At 46.0% G+C, this 22,645-nt stretch overlaps 1 protein-coding gene and 1 long non-coding RNA gene across 2 annotated transcripts in view; one reads left to right on the forward strand and one right to left on the reverse strand.

The window, feature by feature from the left end:
- The window catches only part of LOC121844299 (FERM and PDZ domain-containing protein 1-like), an 89,028-nt gene that overhangs the window by 22,290 nt on the left and 44,093 nt on the right, over nt 1-22,645 (reverse strand). Inside the window, 4 exon segments of the mRNA XM_042314232.1 lie at nt 6,882-6,977; nt 14,367-14,471; nt 19,662-19,707; nt 20,221-20,323. Coding sequence (XP_042170166.1) covers nt 6,882-6,977; nt 14,367-14,471; nt 19,662-19,707; nt 20,221-20,323 — 350 coding nt within the window.
- Nucleotides 16,577-16,879, forward strand: LOC121844300. Its single transcript, XR_006081938.1, has 2 exons — nt 16,577-16,672; nt 16,822-16,879. It is a non-coding gene; the product is annotated as an uncharacterized LOC121844300 (long non-coding RNA).

Genomic DNA, 22,645 nt, shown 5'->3' on the forward strand with positions numbered 1-22,645 from the left:
TATGTCCTGGGAAACAGACAGAACAGGAGACAGGGTCATTACTATGTCCTGGGAAACAGACAGAACAGGAGACAGGGTCATTACTATGTCCTGGGAAACAGACAGAACAGGAGACAGGGTCATTACTATGTCCTGGGAAACAGACAGAACAGGAGACAGGGTCATCACTATGTCCTGGGAAACAGACAGAACAGGAGACAGGGTCATTACTATGTCCTGGGAAACAGACAGAACAGGAGACAGGGTCATTACTATGTCCTGGGAAACAGACAGAACAGGAGACAGGGTCATTACTATGTCCTGGGAAACAGACAGAACAGGAGACAGGGTCATTACTATGTCCTGGGAAACAGACAGAACAGACAGAACAGGAGACAGGGTCATTACTATGTCCTGGGAAACAGACAACAACAGGAGACAGGAGACAGGGTCATTACTATGTCCTGGGAAACAGACAGAACAGGAGACAGGGTCATTACTATGTCCTGGGAAACAGACAGAACAGGAGACAGGGTCATTACTATGTCCTGGGAAACAGACAGAACAGGAGACAGGGTCATTACTATGTCCTGGGAAACAGACAGAACAGGAGACAGGGTCATTACTATGTCCTGGGAAACAGACAGAACAGGAGACAGGGTCATTACTATGTCCTGGGAAACAGACAGAACAGGAGACAGGGTCATTACTATGTCCTGGGAAACAGACAGAACAGGAGACAGGGTCATTACTATGTCCTGGGAAACAGACAGAACAGGAGACAGGGTCATTACTATGTCCTGGGAAACAGAAACAGACAGGGATGTCCTGGGAAACAGACAGAACAGGAGACAGGGTCATTACTATGTCCTGGGAAACAGACAGAACAGGAGACAGGGTCATTACTATGTCCTGGGAAACAGACAGAACAGGAGACAGGGTCATTACTATGTCCTGGGAAACAGACAGAACAGGAGACAGGGTCATTACTATGTCCTGGGAAACAGACAGAACAGGAGACAGGGTCATTACTATGTCCTGGGAAACAGACAGAACAGGAGACAGGGTCATTACTATGTCCTGGGAAACAGACAGAACAGGAGACAGGGTCATTACTATGTCCTGGGAAACAGACATAACAGGAGACAGGGTCATCACTATGTCCTGGGAAACAGACAGAACAGGAGACAGGGTCATCACTATGTCCTGGGAAACAGACATAACAGGAGACAGGGTCATTACTATGTCCTGGGAAACAGACAGAACAGGAGACAGGGTCATCACTATGTCCTGGGAAACAGACAGAACAGGAGACAGGGTCATTACTATGTCCTGGGAAACAGACAGAACAGGAGACAGGGTCATTACTATGTCCTGGGAAACAGACAGAACAGGAGACAGGGTCATCACTATGTCCTGGGAAACAGACAGAACAGGAGACAGGGTCAGAACAGGAGACTACTATGTCCTGGGAAACAGACAGAACAGGAGACAGGGTCATTACTATGTCCTGGGAAACAGACAGAACAGGAGACAGGGTCATTACTATGTCCTGGGAAACAGACAGAACAGGAGACAGGGTCATTACTATGTCCTGGGAAACAGACAGAACAGGAGACAGGGTCATTACTATGTCCTGGGAAACAGACAGAACAGGAGACAGGGTCATCACTATGTCCTGGGAAACAGAAACAGGAGACAGTCAACAGGAGACAGGGTCATTACTATGTCCTGGGAAACAGACAGAACAGGAGACAGGGTCATTACTATGTCCTGGGAAACAGACAGAACAGGAGACAGGGTCATTACATGTCCTGGGAAACAGACAGAACAGGAGACAGGGTAACAGGAGACAGGGTCATTACTATGTCCTGGGAAACAGACAGAACAGGAGACAGGGTCATTACTATGTCCTGGGAAACAGACAGAACAGGAGACAAACAGACAGAACAGGAGACAGGGTCATTACTATGTCCAGGAGACAGGGAAACAGACAGAACAGGAGACAGGGTCATTACTATGTCCTGGGAAACAGACAGAACAGGAGACACTATGTCCTGGGAAACAGACAGAACAGGAGACAGGGTCATCACTATGTCCTGGGAAACAGACAGAACAGGAGACAGGGTCATTACTATGTCCTGGGAAACAGACAGAACAGGAGACAGGGACTATGTCCTGGGAAACAGACAGAACAGGAGACAGGGTCATTACTATGTCCTGGGAAACAGACATAACAGGAGACAGGGTCATTACTATGTCCTGGGAAACAGACAGAACAGGAGACAGGGTCATCACTATGTCCTGGGAAACAGACAGAACAGGAGACAGGGTCATCACTATGTCCTGGGAAACAGACAGAACAGGAGACAGGGTCATTACTATGTCCTGGGAAACAGACATAACAGGAGACAGGGTCATTACTATGTCCTGGGAAACAGACAGAACAGGAGACAGGGTCATCACTATGTCCTGGGAAACAGACATAACAGGAGACAGGGTCATTACTATGTCCTGGGAAACAGACATAACAGGAGACAGGGTCATCACTATGTCCTGGGAAACAGACATAACAGGAGACAGGGTCATCACTATGTCCTGGGAAACAGACAGAACAGGAGACAGGGTCATTACTATGTCCTGGGAAACAGGAGACAGGGAACAGGAGACAGGAGGGTCATCACTATGTCCTGGGAAACAGACAGAACAGGAGACAGGGTCATCACTATGTCCTGGGAAACAGACAGAACAGGAGACAGGGTCATCACTATGTCCTGGGAAACAGACAGAACAGGAGACAGGGTCATTACTATGTCCTGGGAAACAGACATAACAGGAGACAGGGACTATGTCCTGGGAAACAGACATAACAGGAGACAGGGTCATTACTATGTCCTGGGAAACAGACATAACAGGAGACAGGGTCATTACTAGAAACAGACATAACAGGAGACAGGGTCATTACTATGTCCTGGGAAACAGACATAACAGGAGACAGGGTCATGACCATGTCCCTGGGAAACAGACATAACAGGAGACAGGGTCAGACTAGGGTCAGGGTCACTATGTCCTGGGAAACAGACAGAACAGGAGACAGGGTCATCACTATGTCCTGGGAAACAGACAAACAGGAGACAGGGTCATTACTATGTCCTGGGAAACAGACATAACAGGAGACAGGGTCATCACTATGTCCTGGGAAACAGACATAACAGGAGACAGGGTCATCACTATGTCCTGGGAAACAGACAGAACAGGAGACAGGGTCATCACTATGTCCTGGGAAACAGACAGAACAGGAGACAGGGTCATCACTATGTCCTGGGAAACAGACAGAACAGGAGACAGGGTCATCACTATGTCCTGGGAAACAGACAGAACAGGAGACAGGGTCATCACTATGTCCTGGGAAACAGACATAACAGGAGACAGGGTCATCACTATGTCCTGGGAAACAGACAGAACAGGAGACAGGGTCATCACTATGTCCTGGGAAACAGACAGAACAGGAGACAGGGTCATCACTATGTCCTGGGAAACAGACAGAGGAACAGACAGAACAGGAGACAGGGTCATCACTATGTCCTGGGAAACAGACAGAACAGGAGACAGGGTCATCACTATGTCCTGGGAAACAGACAGAACAGGAGACAGGGTCATCACTATGTCCTGGGAAACAGGAACAGGAGACAGGGTCATCACTATGTCCTGGGAAACAGACATAACAGGAGACAGGGTCATCACTATGTCCTGGGAAAGAGACAGAACAGAGACAGGGTCATCACTACAGGAGACAGGGTCATCACTATGTCCTGGGGGAAACAGACAGAACAGGAGACAGGGAAAGAGAGAGAACAGGAGACAGGGTCATCACTATGTCCTGGGAAACAGACAGAACAGGAGACAGGGTCATCACTATGTCCTGGGAGGAACCAGACAGAACAGGAGACAGGGTCATCACTATGTCCTGGGAAAGAGACAGAGAGACAGGAGACAGGGTCATCACTATGTCCTGGGAAACAGACAGAACAGGAGACAGGGTCATCACTATGTCCTGGGAGGAACCAGACAGAACAGGAGACAGGGTCATCACTATGTCCTGGGAAAGAGAGAGAACAGGAGACAGGGTCATCACTATGTCCTGGGAGGAACCAGACAGAACAGGAGACAGGGTCATCACTATGTCCTGGGAAACAGACAGAACAGGAGACAGGGTCATCACTATGTCCTGGGAGGAACCAGACAGAACAGGAGACAGGGTCATCACTATGTCCTGGGAAACAGACAGAAGAGGAGACAGGGTCATCACTATGTCCTGGGAGGAACCAGAGAGAACAGGAGACAGGGTCATCACTATGTCCTGGGAAAGAGAGAGAACAGGAGACAGGGTCATCACTATGTCCTGGGAAAGAGAGAGAACAGGAGACAGGGTCATCACTATGTCCTGGGAAAGAGAGAGAACAGGAGACAGGGTCATCACTATGTCCTGGGAAACAGAGAGAACAGGAGACAGGGTCATCACTATGTCCTGGGAACCAGAGAGAACAGGAGACAGGGTCATCACTATGTCCTGGGAAACAGAGAGAACAGGAGACAGGGTCATCACTATGTCCTGGGAACCAGAGAGAACAGGAGACAGGGTCATCACTATGTCCTGGGAGGAACCAGAGAGAACAGGAGACAAGACACTGATTTGTTAGGCCAGTTAAAGTATATGGTTGAGGTCAATTGGGATTTCAGTTAAACGCTGAATGGACTAAATAGAAAGGTCCGTAGAATAGGGTGTAACAGTATACAGTCAGTCAGTAAGTCTATTGTCTGAGACAGTATGTACACAGTCAGTCAGTAAGTCTATTGTCTGAGACAGTATGTACACAGTCAGTCAGTAAGTATATTGTCCAAGCCAGGACGGTCTGTAGAGGAGGAGTCTATTGTCTGAGCCAGGACAGTCTGTAGAGGAGGAGTCTATTGTCTGAGCCAGGACGGTCTGTAGAGGAGGAGTCTATTGTCTGAGCCAGGACGGTCTGTAGAGGAGGAGTCTATTGTCTGAGCCAGGACGGTCTGTAGAGGAGGAGTCTATTGTCTGAACCAGGACGACCTGTAGAGGAGGAGTCTATTGTCTGAGCCAGGACAGCCTGTAGAGGAGGAGTCTATTGTCTGAGCCAGGACAGTCTGTAGAGGAGGAGTCTATTGTCTGAGCGAGGACGGCCTGTAGAGGAGGAGTCTATTGTCTGAGCCAGGACGGCCTGAAGGAGTCTATTGTCTGAACCAGGACGGCCTGAAGGAGTCTATTGTCTGAACCAGGACGGCCTGAAGGAGTCTATTGTCTGAGCCAGGACGGCCTGTAGAGGAGGGGTCTATTGTCTGAGCCAGGACAGTCTGTAGAGGAGGAGTCTATTGTCTGAGCCAGGACGACCTGTAGAGGAGGAGTCTATTGTCTGAGCCAGGACGGCCTGTAGAGGAGGAGTCTATTGTCTAAACCAGGAAGACCTGTAGAGGAGTAGTCTATTGTCTGAGCGAGGACGGCCTGTAGAGGAGGAGTCTATTGTCTGAGCCAGGACGGCCTGAAGGAGTCTATTGTCTAGGCCAGGACGGCCTGAAGGAGTCTATTGTCTGAGCCAGGATGGCCGTAGAGGAGGAGTCTATTGTCTGAGCCAGGACGGCCCGTAGAGGAGGAGTCTATTGTCTGAGCCAGGACAGTCTGTAGAGGAGGAGTCTATTGTCTGAGCCAGGACGGCCTGAAGGAGTCTATTGTCTGAGCCAGGACGGCCTGAAGGAGTCTATTGTCTAGGCCAGGACGGCCTGAAGGAGTCTATTGTCTGAGCCAGGACAGCCTGTAGAGGAGGAGTCTATTGTCTGAGCCAGGACGGCCTGAAGGAGTCTATTGTCTGAGCCAGTATGGCCTGTAGAGGAGGAGTCTATTGTCTGAGCCAGGACGGCCTGTAGAGGAGGAGTCTATTGTCTGAGCCAGGACGGCCTGTAGAGGAGGAGTCTATTGTCTGAGCCAGGACGGCCTGTAGAGGAGGAGTCTATTGTCTGAGCCAGGGCGGCCTGTAGAGGAGGAGTCTATTGTCTGAGCCAGGACAGCCTGTAGAGAAGGAGTCTATTGTCTGAGCCAGGACGGCCCGTAGAGGAGGAGTCTATTGTCTGAGCCAGGACGGCCTGGAGGAGTCTATCTGCTTCTGTAGTGTGAGGCAGCTTGATGTTCATGTTCACCCCTGGACAGGGCACTAGTAGACAGTATTTTGAGGAACAGTGGGTTAACTGGTCTAGGAACAGTGGGTTAACTGCCTTGTTCAGGGGCAGAACGAGTTTTATTTCGTCAGCTCGGGGATTCGATCTAGCAACCTTTCGGTTACTGGCCCAACGCGCCCCAGTAAAGTTCCTTAACAAATGAAATCAAATCATTTATTGCTCACATACACAAATTTAGCAGATGTTATTGGTCACATACACAAATTTAGCAGATGTTATTGGTCACATACACAAATTTAGCAGATGTTATTGGTCACATACACAAATTTAGCAGATGTTATTGCGGGTGTAACGAAATGCGTTAGTATCTAACAATTCACAACAATACAGACACATCTAAAAGTAAAAGAACGGAATTAAGAAATATATAAATAAATATTTGGTTGAATATGGTGTCGAAGCAGTGTGGTATCATATAGTAAAATAAAGTTACCTTGATAAGGGTGTTGGGTTTGGTCTGTCTATTATATTAGTAGTATCATCAGGATTATACTTATAATACGATAGTGTATTATGTGTATGATATAGTTACTTTGACAGTGGTGTTGGGTTCAAACTTGAAGGCCTTGGTCTGTCTATTATATTAGTAGTATCACCCAGGATTATACTTATAATATGATAGTGTATTATGTGTATAATATAGTTACCTTGACAGTGGTGTTGGGTTCAAACTTGAAGGCCTTGGTCTGTCCGTTCTCCAGATACACCTTTAGAACGTTGGGGAGGAAGAGCAGCGAGTTGCCCTGGAAACCAGATGAATCAGGAAATAAGGGTGTGTTATTATTAGCTAAATACTTTACTGGTATCAGATACATATAAGAGAAGGGGGGGATGACAAATGAGCTACCTGGGCCTGTGGTGATAATAGTAATAATAATAGTATTTTCTTGTTGAGGATCCATTAAAAGGGGTTATGTGAATAACTGCTCCAGGAACCTTTACGTTTTAGAGTGGATGTCTGTCTCTCTCTCTGGCTCTCAATTTCAATTTCTGATCATTTGTATGTTTAAGATAATGACTAAAGTGTTCCACCCTGAAACCATATAATTGTATGAAATGTGTTGAGTCATAATTCAATAATTTGTGTGACTAGGCCATTGTGTTACTATTTCGCAATATGAGCTGGGTATAGTTGAGACATTCAAGGACAACTGTCGACTTGTGATAACGGTGAAACTAATCACTGGAAAGAGGCCTCCCCACCCTAGGGAGGAGAAACACTGTTAGAAATGGTTAGGCTTGAAGAAGATAATGAAACATGTTGCAGAAGTTTAACAATGTATGTGAACTCTGGAAAAATACAGCCCATCTAAAGAGAGGTGGTGTTTCTACTGATGTGAGTTCTTGTGTGTGTGCTGTAAAAAGATTGTGTTCTCATTTAGAAGACAGAGCGCTCTCTGAATAAAGTATTGATCTGTTGCAGAATCTGAGACTTTGTCTAATTCTTTATTAACCGGAGATGTACGACCTCTGGGAAATAGACAAAGCTTGAGAGATAGCCGAGTTCAACCATTGAGAGAGCAAAATTCTCGTGACAATTTCACATGAAGGGCTTTATTGGCATGGGAAATATATGTTTTCATTGCCAAAGCAAGTGCAATAAATAATAAACAACAAAAAATGAACTGTAAACATTACACTTATTAAAGTTCCAAAAGAATGAAGACATGCATTATTTGGTGTTTTACTTTGTACACAGAGGATATTTTAGCAGAATTCTGCCTGCAGAGTCTCAATGTGGTGTTTGTCCCATTTTGTGAATTCATGGTTGGGGAGCGGACCCCAGACCTCACAACCATGAAGGGCAAAGGGTTCGATAACTGATTCAGATATTTTTTGCCAGATCCTTGGTATGTTCCTTTTGATGGCATAGAAGGCACTTCTTGCCTTGTCTCTCAGATCGTTCACAGCTTTGTAGAAGTTACCTGTGGTGCTGATGTTTAGGCCGAGGTACAGTTGAAGTTGGAAGTTTACATACACTTAGGTTGGAGACATTAAAACTAGTTTTTCAACTACTTCACACATGTCTTGTTAACAAACTATAGTTGTGGTAAGGACATCTACTTTGTGCATGACACAAGTAATTTTTCCAACAATTGTTTACAGACAGATTATTTCACTTATAATTCATTGTATCACAATTTCAGTGGGTCAGAAGTTTACATACACTAAATTGACTGTGCCTTTAACTTCACTAGGGTAGGGGGCACTATTTTCACTTACGGATGAAAAGCGTGCCCAAAGTAAACTGCCTGCTACTCAGGCCCAGAAGCTGATATGCATATGATTGGTAGATTTGGAAAGGTAACACCCTAAAGTTTCCAAAACTGTTAGAACAATGTCTGTGAGTATGACATAACTGATATGGCAGGCGAAAACCTGAGAAAAATATATTTTATGTTTGTAGTTTTCTATTGAATGCCATTACAGTATCCATTGACTTAGAACTCAAATTGCACTTCCCATGGCTTCCACTAGAGGTCAACAGTCTTTAGAAATAGTTTCAGGCTTGTATTCTGAACAATGAGGGAGTAAAACCTCTCTGAATGAGTGAACACTGCAGTGGCCCAGAGCTTTTTCATGCGCGAGACCGAGGGTGCGCCTTTCTTGTTTACCTTTTATATTCACAACGTTATTGTCCGGTTGAAATATTATCGATTATTTAGGCTAAAAACAACCTGAGGATTGATTATAAACATCGTTTGACATGTCTCTACGAACTTTATGGATACTATTTGGAGGTTTCATCTGCCTGTTGTGACTGTGTTTGAGCCTGTGGATTACTGATCAAAACAGGGGGGTTTGGATAAAAAGAGAGACTTTATTGAACAAAGCGAACATTCATTGAGTAAACGGGAGTCTCGTGAGAGCAACCATATGAAGATCATCAAAGGAAAGTGATACATTTTTATCACTATTTCTGACTTGTGTAACTCCTCTACTTGGCTGTTTACTGTTTGTAATGATTTGTCTGCTGGGTGTTGTTCTCAGATAATCGCATGGTATGCTTTCGCCGTAAAGCCTTTTTGAAATCTGACACCGTGGTTGGATTAACAAGAAGTTCATCTTCAAACCGATGTATAACACTTGTATGTTTTATGAATTTTTATAATGAGTATTTCTGTTTTTGAATTTGGCGCTCTGCAATTTCACTGGATGTTGGCCAGGTGGGACGCTAGCGTCCCCTAGTGAGGTTAAACAGCTTGGAAAATTCTAGAAAATTATGCCAGGGCTTAGAAGTTTCTGATAGGCTAATTGACATCATTTGAGTCAATTGGAGGTGTACCTGTGGATGTATTTCAAGGCCTACCTTTAAACTCAGTGCCTCTTTGCTTGACATTTTGGGAAATCAAAAGAAATCAGCCAGGACCTCAGAAAAAGAATTGTTGACCTCCACAAGTCCGGTTCATCCTTGGGAGTAATTTCCAAATGCCTGAAGGGACCACGTTCATCTGAACAAACAATTGTAAGCAAGTATAAGGGTAGCCTAGTGGTTAGAGCATTGGACTAGTTACCGAAACGTTGCATATTCAAATCAGCAAGGAAGGAGCCACTGCTCCAAAACCGACATAAAAAAGCCAGACTACGGTTTGCAACTGCACATGGGGACAAAGATCGTACTTTTTGGAGAAATGTCACCTGGTCTGATGAAACAAAAATAGAACTGTTTGGCCATAATGATCATCATTAAGTTTGGAGGAAAAAGGTGGACGCTATCAAGGTGAAGAACACCATCCCAACTGTTAAGCACAGGGGTGGCAGCATCGTGTTGGGGGAGTGTTTTGCTGCAGGAAGGACTGTTGCACTTCACAAAATAGATGGCATCATGAGGAAAGGAAATGGTGATATATTGAAGCGACATCTCAAGACATTAGTCAGGAAGTTAAAGCTTGGTCATAAATGGGTCTTCCAAATGGACAATGACCCCAAGCATACTTCCAAAGTTGTGGCAAAATGGCTTAAGGACAACAAAGTCAAGGTATTGGAGTGGCCATCACAAAGTCCTGACCTCAATCCTATAGAAAATGTGTGTGCAGAACTGAAAAAGCATGTGCGAGCAAGGAGGCCTAGAAACCTGACTCAGTTACACCAGCTATGTCAGGAGGAATGGGCCAAAATTCACCCAACTTATTGTGGGAAGCTTGTGGAAGGTTACCTGAGACATTTTACCCAAGTTAAACAATTTAAAGGCAATGTTACCAAATACTAATTGAGTGTATGTAAATATATAATTCTCTCTACTATTATTCTATTATTCTGACATTTCACATTCTTTAAATTGGAGATCCTAACTGGCCTAAGACAGGGAATTTTGACTAGGATTAAATGTCAGGAATTGTGAAAAACTGAGTTTAAATGTATTTAGCTAAGGTGTATGTAAACTTCCGACTTCAACTATATAGTTTTTGTGTGCTCTAGGGCAACGGTGTCTAGATGGAATTTGTATCCGTGGTCCTGGGAACTCAACCTTTTTTTATTTACAGTCAGGGTCCAGGTCTGACAGAATCTGTGCAGAAGATCTAGGTGCTGCTGTAGGCCCTCCTTGGTTGGAGACAGAAGCACCAGATCATCAGCAAACAGTAGATATTTGACTTCAGATTCTAGTAGAGTGAGGCCGGGTGCTGCAGACTGTTCTAGTGCCCTTGCCAATTTGTTGATATACATGTTGAAGAGGGTGGGGCTTAAGCTGCATCCCTGTCTCACCCCCTGGCCCTGTGGAAAGAAATGTGTTTTTTCCAATTTTAACCGTACACTTGTTGTTTATGTACACAAATGTTATAATGTTGTATGTTTTTCCCCCAACACAACTTTCCTTCAATTTGTTTCGCAGGCCTTCGTGCCAAATCAAAAGCTTTTTAGAAATCAACAAAGCATGATAAGACTTTGCCTTTGTTGGGTTTGTTTGTTTGTCAATTAAGGTCTGCAGGGTGAATATGTGGTCTGTTGTCTCTCTCAATTCAACGTAAGTGCTTTATTGGCTTGGGAAAAGTATGTTTACATTGCCAAAGCAAGTGAAATAGAAGATAAACAAAAGTGAAATGAACAATAAAAAATGAACAGTAAACATTACACTTACAAAAATTCCATAAGAATAAAGACATTTCAAATGTCATATTATGTCCATAAACAATGTGGTAATGATGTGCAAATAGTTAAAGTACGAAAGGTGAAAATATATAAATATAAATATAGGTTCTCTCTCTCTAAATATATATCTGCCTCTCTCTCTGTCTCTCTCTCTAAATATATATCTGCCTCTCTCTCTGTCTCTCTGTCTCTTTCCATCTGTCTTTCTCCATCTGTCTCTCTGTCTATTATACAGTGTTTTTCATGTCTCTCCCTCCCTCTTTATGTTCCTCCTCTCACCCCCTCTCTTCCACTCCCCCCCCCCGTTCAATACATTATTCTTCTGTAATCACAGCTGTTCTGAAGGGAATCAGACTGGCATTGATCCAACCACTCAATCTCTTCCTGTTGTTCTCTCTCTCTCGCTCCACCCCCTCTCATCTCTCTTTCATTCTCCCTCCAACCCTTTCTCTCTCACTCTCTCTCTCCACCCCTCGCTCCGATCCCTCCCTCCCCCACCCTTCTCTCTCTCCCCCTCCACCCTTCTCTCTCTCCCCCTCCACCCTTCTCTCTCTCCCCCTCCACCCTTCTCTCTCCACCCCTCCACCCTTCTCTCTCTCCCCCTCCACCCTTCTCTCTGCTCCCCTCTAATCGTTAATAGTGTGTTTACACTGAGTATACAGAACAACACCTTCCTAATATTGAGTTGTATCCTCCCTTTGCCCTCAGAACAGTCTCAATTTATCGGGGTATGGACTCTACAATGTGTTGAAATCATTCCACAGCGAGGCTGGCCCATGTTGACTCCAATTCTTCCCACAGTTGTGTCAAGTTGGATGGATGTCCTTTGGGTGGTGGACCATTCTTGATACACACAGGAAACTGTTGAGTGTGAAAAACCCAGCAGCGTTGCAGTTCTTGACAAAAACTGGTGCGCCTGGCACCTACTACCATACCCCTGTTCAAAGACACTTCAATATGCCCATTCAGACTCTGAATGGTACACACACAATCCATGTCTGAATGGTACACACACAATCCATGTCTGAATGGTACACACACAATCCATGTCTGAATGGTACACACACAATCCATGTCTGAATGGTACACACACAATCCATGTCTGAATGGTACACACACAATCCATGTCTGAATGGTACACACACAATCCATGTCTGAATGGTACACACACAATCCATGTCTGAATGGCACACACACAATCCATGTCTGAATGGTACACACACAATCCATGTTTGAATTGTCTCAAGGCATAAAATCCTTCTTTAACAAGGTCTCCTCCCCTTCATCTTTAACCAGGTCTCCTCCCCTTCATCTTTAACCAGGTCTCCTCCCCTTCATCTTTAACCAGGTCTCCTCCCCTTCATCTTTAACCAGGTCTCCTCCCTTCACCTTTAACCAGGTCTCCTCCCCTTCATCTTTAACCAGGTCTCCTCCGCTTCATCTTTAACCAGGTCTCCTCTCCTTCATCTTTAACCAGGTCTCCTCCCCTTCATCTTTAACCAGGTCTCCTCCCCTTCCTCTTTAACCAGGTCTCCTCCCCTTCATCTTTAACTTGTCTAACCCTCCTCCCTTCATCTTTCTTCATCTTTAACCTGTCTCCTCCTCTTCATCTTTAACCAGGTCTCCTCCCCTTCATCTTTAACCTGTCTCCTCCCCTTCATCTTTAACCTGTCTCCTCCCCTTCATCTTTAACCAGGTCTCCTCCCCTTCATCTACACTGATTGAAGAAGGATTTAACAGGTGACATCAATAAGAGCTCATATCTTTCACCTGTATTCACCTGGTCAGTCTGTGTCATGGAAAGAGCAAGTTTTCCTCATGTTGTGTAAACTCAGCGTTTTCTCCTGTAATCAGGGAATCATCCAGCCCTCGATACGACCACTCTGTCTCAGGGTGAGTCCCCAATGGAACCCTAAATGCCAATGTTCTGGTCAACAGTAGTGCACTATATAGGGAATAGGGCCCTGGTCAACAGTTGTACACTATATAGGGAATAGGGCTCTGGTCTAAGGTAGTGCACTATATAGGGAATAGGGCTCTGGTCAACAGTTGTACACTATATAGGGAATAGGGCCCTGGTCAACAGTAGTATACTATATAGGGAATAGGGCCCTGGTCAACAGTAGTACACTATATAGGGACTTGAGATGCAGCCTCTGTCTCTGATCACTAGCGGGAGCTTGTGGTCCCCCCTCTTATCTGTTCCTGTCTGTATGGAGTCCTCCAGGGAGCTTGTTCCTGTCTGTATGGAGTCCTCCAGGGAGCTTGTTCCTTTCTGTATGGAGTCCTACAGGGAGCTTGTTCCTGTCTGTATGGAGTCCTCCAGGGAGCTTGTTCCTGTCTGTATGGAGTCCTCCAGGGAGCTTGTTCCTGTCTGTATGGAGTCCTACAGGGAGCTTGTTCCTGTCTGTATGGAGTCCTACAGGGAGCTTGTTCCTTTCTGTATGGAGTCCTACAGGGAGCTTGTTCCTGTCTGTATGGAGTCCTCCAGGGAGCTTGTTCCTGTCTGTATGGAGTCCTCCAGGGAGCTTGTTCCTGTCTGTATGGAGTCCTCCAGGGAGCTTGTTCCTGTCTGTATGGAGTCCTCCAGGGAGCTTGTTCCTGTCTGTATGGAGTCCTCCAGGGAGCTTGTTCCTCCTCACTTGTATTGACAGGAAAGGGACAGGACCTCTAAAGGGACAGGACCTCTAAAGGGACAGGACATCTAAAGGGACATCTACAGGGACAGGACATCTAAAGGGACAGGACATCTAAAGGGACAGGACATCTAAACCACAGTGAAATGGGTTTCCAAGCCAAGCAGTGAGGATAGGGAGGAATATGGGGTTGTCATATGGCTGAGAGACAAACCACTTGCGACTGGTTCCATACAGCAGTCATGTCAGCTCCATAAAGCATTAACAGACATGTCCATCTGGTGCTCTAGAAGTCACTGCATAGACTAGATCAAACATGAATCCTGGACAGATATGACACAAAAGCTTCATAGAGGGCTTATAACGCACCATGCAGTGACAATAGGGTGCCGTAAGAGTCTGACGTACCTGAGAGTGACTATTGACCTCAACCTCCTCAGCAAAGCGAACTTTGACCGGGTTGGACCGGAGTTTAGCTCTCTTCTCTGGGGTGATGAAGGAAGACTTGGGTCCCTGAGAAACCACAGGAGGAGAAATTAGGACTTGTGTCCCTGAGAAACCACAGGAGGAGAAATTAGGACTTGGGTCCCTGAGAAACCACAGGAGGAGAAATTAGGACTTGTGTCCCTGAGAAACCACAGGAGGAGAAATTAGGACTTGGGTCCCTGAGAAACCACAGGAGGAGAAATTAGGACTTGGGTCCCTGAGAAACCACAGGAGGAGAAATTAGGACTTGTGTCCCTGAGAAACCACAGGAGGAGAAATTAGGACTTGGGTCCCTGAGAAACCACAGGAGGAGATATTAGGATTTGGGTCCCTGAGAAACCACAGGAGGAGAAATTAGGACTTGTGTCCCTGAGAAACCACAGGAGGAGAAATTAGGACTTGGGTCCCTGAGAAACCACAGGAGGAGAAATTAGGACTTGGGTCCCTGAGAAACCACAGGAGGAGAAATTAGACAGAGTTTCCAAAAGGCACAAGGACACAGACTGCACAAACTGTGGTTTAGTGGTAATGCTCACAGCATAGACAAATAACATTCTCCTCACCCTATCCGGGTTCAAACCCCTTCTCCTTCCTGTTGAGTCTGCCTCCTTCCTGTATCTCCATCTGTTTCTATACCTGTCTAAATAAAGTGTCAGTAAACCCTAAAAAATATAGATCTGAAAACTAACAGGTAGTGGATATACAACAGAACCTCGGAGACACTAATCTGACGGATCAACCCAACAGGCTGATAAACAACAGAACCTCAGAGACACTAATCTGACGGATCAACCCAACAGGCTGATGAACAACAGAACCTCAGAGACACTAATCTGACTGATCAACCCAACAGGCTGATGAACAACAGAACCTCAGAGACACTAATCAACCCAACAGGCTGATGAACAACAGAACCTCAGAGACACTGATCAACCCAACAGGCTGATGAACAACAGAACCTCAGAGACACTGATCAACCCAACAGGCTGATGAACAACAGAACCTCAGAGACACTGACCAACCCAACAGGCTGATAAACAACAGAACCTCAGAGACACTGATCAACCCAACAGGCTGATAAACAACAGAACCTCAGAGACGCTGATCAACCCAACAGGCTGATAAACAACAGAACCTCAGAGACACTGATCAACCCAACAGGCTGATAAACAACAGAACCTCAGAGACACTAATCTGATTGATCAAGTCAACAGGCTATTAAACAACAGAACCTCAGAGACACTAATCTGACTGATCAACCCAACAGGATGATAAACAACAGAACCTCAGAGACACTGATCAACCCAACAGGCTGATAAACAACAGAACCTCAGAGACACTAATCTGACTGATCAACCCAACAGGATGATAAACAACAGAACCTCAGAGACACTAATCTGACTGATCAACCCAACAGGATGATAAACAACAGAACCTCAGAGACACTGATCAACCCAACAGGCTGATAAACAACAGAACCTCAGAGACACTAATCTGACTGATCAACCCAACAGGATGATAAACAACAGAACCTCAGAGACACTGATCAACCCAACAGGCTGATAAACAACAGAACCTCAGAGACACTGATCAACCCAACAGGTTGATATACAACAGAACCTCAGAGACACTGATCAACCCAACAGGCTGATATACAACAGAACCTCAGAGACACTAATCTGACTGATCAACCCAACAGGCTGATATACAACAGAACCTCAGAGACACTGATCAACCCAACAGGCTGATATACAACAGAACCTCAGAGACACTAATCTGACTGATCAACCCAACAGGCTGATATACAACAGAACCTCAGAGACACTAATCAACCCAACAGGCTGATAAACAACAGAACCTCAGAGACACTAATCTGACTGATCAACCCAACAGGCTGATAAACAACAGAACCTCAGAGACACTAATCAACCCAACAGGCTGATAAACAACAGAACCTCAGAGACACTAATCAACCCAACAGGTTGATATACAACAGAACCTCAGAGACACTAATCTGACTGATCAACCCAACAGGCTGATATACAACAGAACCTCAGAGACACTAATCTGACTGATCAACCCAACAGGCTGGTAAACAACAGAACCTCAGAGACACTGATCAACCCAACAGGCTGATAAACAACAGAACCTCAGAGACACTAATCAACCCAACAGGTTGATATACAACAGAACCTCAGAGACACTAATCTGACTGATCAACCCAACAGGTTGATATACAACAGAACCTCAGAGACACTAATCTGACTGATCAACCCAACAGGCTGATATACAACAGAACCTCAGAGACACACTGACGGATCAACCCAACAGGCTGATAAACAACAGAACCTCAGAGACACACTAATCAACCCAACAGGCTGATAAACAACAGAACCTCAGAGACACTAATCAACCCAACAGGCTGATAAACAACAGAACCTCAGAGACACTAATCAACCCAACAGGCTGATATACAACAGAACCTCAGAGACACTAATCAACCCAACAGGCTGATATACAACAGAACCTCAGAGACACTAATCTGACTGATCAACCCAACAGGCTGATAAACAACAGAACCTCAGAGACACTAATCAACCCAACAGGCTGATAAACAACAGAACCTCAGAGACACTAATCAACCCAACAGGCTGATATACAACAGAACCTCAGAGACACTAATCTGACTGATCAACCCAACAGGCTGATAAACAACAGAACCTCAGAGACACTAATCTGACTGATCAACCCAACAGGCTGATAAACAACAGAACCTCAGAGACACTAATCAACCCAACAGGCTGATAAACAACAGAACCTCAGAGACACTAATCAACCCAACAGGTTGATATACAACAGAACCTCAGAGACACTAATCTGACTGATCAACCCAACAGGCTGATATACAACAGAACCTCAGAGACACTATTCTGACTGATCAACCGAACAGGCTGGTAAACAACAGAACCTCAGAGACACTGATCAACCCAACAGGCTGATAAACAACAGAACCTCAGAGACACTAATCAACCCAACAGGTTGATATACAACAGAACCTCAGAGACACTAATCTGACTGATCAACCCAACAGGCTGATATACAACAGAACCTCAGAGACACTAATCTGACTGATCAACCCAACAGGCTGATAAACAACAGAACCTCAGAGACACTAATCACTGATCAACCCAACAGGCTGATAAACAACAGAACCTCAGAGACACTAATCAACCCAACAGGCTGATAAACAACAGAACCTCAGAGACACTAATCTGACTGATCAACCCAACAGGCTGATAAACAACAGAACCTCAGAGACACTGATCAACCCAACAGGCTGATAAACAACAGAACCTCAGAGACACTAATCTGACTGATCAACCCAACAGGCTGATAAACAACAGAACCTCAGAGACACTGATCAACCCAACAGGCTGATAAACAACAGAACCTCAGAGACACTAATCAACCCAACAGGCTGGTAAACAACAGAACCTCAGAGACACTAATCTGACTGATCAACCCAACAGGCTGATAAACAACAGAACCTCAGAGACACTAATCAACCCAACAGGCTGGTAAACAACAGAACCTCAGAGACAATGATCTCAGACAAACGTAAATGTTGCTTTCATGTAAACTGAAAACTAAAACACTAATATTGTTGTTGTTGTTGTGGTAATGAAGTGGTTTCTCCACTGTAGGTAACGCCAGCGACTGCAACACATCCAGGGAGTCTTCCTAATGGGGAAAACTGTGTGTTGTTGAGAAGAGTCAGTGTTCCTAATGGGGAAAACTATGTGTGTTGTTGTTGTAAAGAGTCAGTTTTCCTAATGGGGAGAACTATGTGTTGTTGTAATGAGTCAGTGTTCCTAATGGGGAAAACTGTGTTTGTGTTGTTGTAAAGAGTCAGTTTTCCTAATGGGGAAAACTATGTGTTGTTGTAAAGAGTCAGTTTTCCTAATGGGGAAAACTATGTGTTGTTGTAAAGAGTCAGTGTTCCTAATGGGGAAAACTGTGTTTGTGTTGTTATAAAGAGTCAGTGTTCCTAATGGGGAAAACTGTGTGTGTTGTTGTTGTAAAGAGTCAGTGTTCCTAATGGATAAAACTTTGTGTGTTGTTGTTGTAAAGAGTCAGTGTTCCTAATGGGTAAAGTGTGTTGTTAAAAATATCTGCAGTTGCCCATTCATCAACACGCAAGCAAGCAAGCAAGCAGACACACACACACACACACACACACGCCAGGCCCACACACACACACGCCGAGGCACACACACACACGCCGAGGCCACACACACACACACGCCGAGGCCACACACACACACGCCGAGGCCACACACACACACACGCCGAGGCCACACACACACACACGCCGAGGCCACACACACACACGCCGAGGCCACACACACACACACGCCGAGGCCACACACACACGCCGAGGCCCACACACACACACACGCCGAGGCCACACACACACACGCCGAGGCCACACACACACACGCCGAGGCCACACACACACGCCGAGGCCACACACACACACACGCCGAGGCCACACACACACACGCCGAGGCCACACACACACACACGCCGAGGCAACACACACACACACGCCGAGGCCACACACACACGCCGAGGCCACACACACACGCGAGAGCCACACATACACACACGCCGAGGCCACACACACACGCCGAGGCCACACACACACATGCCGAGGCCACACACACACACCGAGGCCACACACACACACCGAGGCCACACACACACACACACGCCGAGGCCACACACACACACACACGCCGAGGCCCACACACACACGCCGAGGCCACACACGCCGAGGCCACACACACACACACACGCCGAGGCCACACACACACGCCGAGGCCACACACACACATACGCCGAGGCACACACACACACACGCCGAGGCCACACACACACACACACGCCGAGGCCACACACACACACACGCCGAGGCCACACACACACACGCCGAGGCACACACACACGCCGAGGCCACACACACACACATGCCGAGGCCACACACACACGCCGAGGCCACACTACTAGGTCATAATAAAGGCGTGACAACACTCTGCTGCCTGTGGGGAACCATGATGGAGCACCTCACCTGGGTGTGTGTGTGGTTTCTCTGTTGGTGAAGAGAGCTACTGTTAACTGAAGGAAGAATGCAACATGGAAAACATAGTGACTCACCGCTGAGTTTCTGAGGACCGTTATCATCACAGAGTGCTGACACTCCCTAGGGGAGGGAGGGAGAGAGGGAGAGAGAGAGAGAGAGAGAGAGAGAGAGAGAGAGAGAGACAGAGAGAGAGAGAGAGAGAGAGACAGAGAGAGAGAGAGACCGAGAGAGAGAGAGACAGAGAGAGAGAGAGACAGAGAGAGAGAGAGACAGAGAGAGAGAGACAGAGAGAGAGAGAGAGAGAGAGAGAGAGAGAGAGAGAGAGAGAGAGAGAGAGACAGAGAGAGAGAGAGAGAGAGACAGAGAGAGAGAGAGAGACAGAGAGAGAGAGAGAGACAGAGAGAGAGAGAGAGAGAGAGAGAGACAGAGAGAGAGACAGAGACAGAGAGAGACAGAGAGAGACAGAGAGAGAGAGAGAGAGAGGCAGGAACAGACACAGAAAGAGAGAGGGACAGAGAGTGGGGGTCAATATGAGAAATAAATGCTTGTGTGTTCGTGAGTGTGTATGCATGCATGCATGCGTGTGTGTGTGTGTGTGTGTGTGTTTGTGTTTGTGCGTGTGTGTTATTGTACCTGATGAGGTCAGCCGCTTGCTCTGGGGTCAGGTCATCGACGGCAACATTGTTGATCTTTACGACCTGGTCGCCAGGGATGAGCCTTCCATCAGCCGGCCCCGCTACCCACACACAAACACACAGGATCCTCTTCCTCATCATCTTGATCAACAGAGTATATAACAGATCATTGCTGATAAAGGATTCCAAATATATATTTATTTCCAAAACACCAAGAGACCTCGCTGTCTCTCTGACTCTCTCTATTTCTCTCTCTCTCTGACTCTCTCTCTCTTTCTCTCTCTCTGACTCTCTGTCTCTCTGACTCTCTCTCTCTCTGACTCTCTCTCTCTCTGACTCTCTCTCTGACTCTCTCTCTCTCTGACTCTCTCTCTCTCTGACTCTCTCTGACTCTCTCTCTCTCTCTGACTCTCTGTCTCTCTGACTCTCTCTCTCTCTGACTCTCTCTCTCTGACTCTCTCTCTGACTCTCTCTCTGACTCTCTCTCTCTCTGACTCTCTCTCTGACTCTCTCTCTGACTCTCTCTCTCTGACTCTCTCTCTGACTCTCTGACTCTCTCTGACTCTCTCTCTCTGACTGACTCTCTCTCTGACTCTCTCTCTGACTCTCTCTCTGACTCTCTCTCAGGGTTTTTGAGTCAACAGGAGGGAGGGCAGAGCAACAGGGACAGAGAGACAGAGACAGATGGTGGTATTACTGAGATCAGTGCCAGAGAGACCAGCCTCAGGGGGCCAGTCACACCCCGGCCGTTACTATCTGTAGTGTCCTATCTGTAGTGTCCATCTGATGTGGCGCAGACGAACAGCAAACGTGGTTTCAAAAAAAACAAACAAAGCACATGTGAACGTACCCCCCTACCCCATGTGACCTACTGGTTGTGTTTATGTACCCCATGTGACCTACTGGTTGTGTTTATGTACCCCATGTGACCTACTGGTTGTGTTTATGTACCCCATGTGACCTACTGGTTGTGTTTATGTACCCCATGTGACCTACTGGTTGTGTTTATGTACCCCATGTGACCTACTGGTTGTGTACCCCATGTGACCTACTGGTTGTGTTTATGTACCCCATGTGACCTACTGGTTGTGTTTATGTACCCCATGTGACCTACTGGTTGTGTTTATGTACCCCATGTGACCTACTGGTTGTGTTTATGTACCCCATGTGACCTACTGGTTGTGTGTATGTACCCCATGTGACCTACTGGTTGTGTGTATGTACCCCATGTGTCCTACTGGTTGTGTGTATGTACTGACATGTGTCCTACTGGTTGTGTGTATGTACCCCATGTGTCCTACTGGTTGTGTGTATGTACTGACATATGACCTACTGGTTGTGTGTATGTACCCCATGTGACCTACTGGTTGTGTGTACTGACATGTGACCTACTGGTTGTGTGTACTGACATGTGACCTACTCGTTGTGTGTGTGTACTGACATGAGACCTACTGGTTGTGTGTACTGACATGTGACCTACTGGTTGTGTGTATGTACTGACATGTGTCCTACTGGTTGTGTGTGTGTACTGACATGTGACCTACTGGTTGTGTGTGTGTACTGACATGTGACCTACTGGTTGTGTGTACTGACATGTGACCTACTGGTTGTGTGTACTGACATGTGACCTACTGGTTGTGTGTACTGACATGTGACCTACTGGTTGTGTGTACTGACATGTGACCTACTGGTTGTGTATATGTACTGACATGTGACCTACTGGTTGTGTGTACTGACATGTGACCTACTGGTTGTGTGTGTGTACTGACATGTGACCTACTGGTTGTGTGTACTGACATGTGACCTACTGGTTGTGTGTGTTTACTGACATGTGACCTACTGGTTGTGTGTGTGTACTGACATGTGACCTACTGGTTGTGTGTACTGACATGTGACCTACTGGTTGTGTGTGTGTACTGACATGTGACCTACTGGTTGTGTGTGTGTACTGACATGTGACCTACTGGTTGTGTGTACTGACATGTGACCTACTGGTTGTGTGTGTGTACTGACATGTGACCTACTGGTTGTGTGTACTGACATGTTTGTAACTGGTAGATGCACACAAACTACATGTTCATGTTATTCAATGTATGTAAATTGTAAAGTATTTTGTCCGTAATGTCTTTCACGTTATGGAACCCAGTAAGACTAGCTCTGTGAGGGTAGTCTATATACAGTAGGTCTGTGAGGGTAGTCTATATACAGTAGCTCTGTGAGGGTAGTCTATATACAGTAGGTCTGTGAGGGTAGTCTATATACAGGGTAGTCTATATACACTAGCTCTGTGAGGGTAGTCTAGGGTACAGTAGGTCTGTGAGGGTAGTCTATATACAGTAGGTCTGTGAGGGTAGTCTATATACAGTAGGTCTGTGAGGGTAGTCTATATACAGTAGGTCTGTGAGGGGGTAGTCTATATACAG

The sequence above is a fragment of the Oncorhynchus tshawytscha genome, unplaced genomic scaffold, assembly GCF_018296145.1.
Source record: "Oncorhynchus tshawytscha isolate Ot180627B unplaced genomic scaffold, Otsh_v2.0 Un_contig_397_pilon_pilon, whole genome shotgun sequence".
In the NCBI taxonomy this organism is placed as follows: domain Eukaryota; kingdom Metazoa; phylum Chordata; class Actinopteri; order Salmoniformes; family Salmonidae; genus Oncorhynchus; species Oncorhynchus tshawytscha.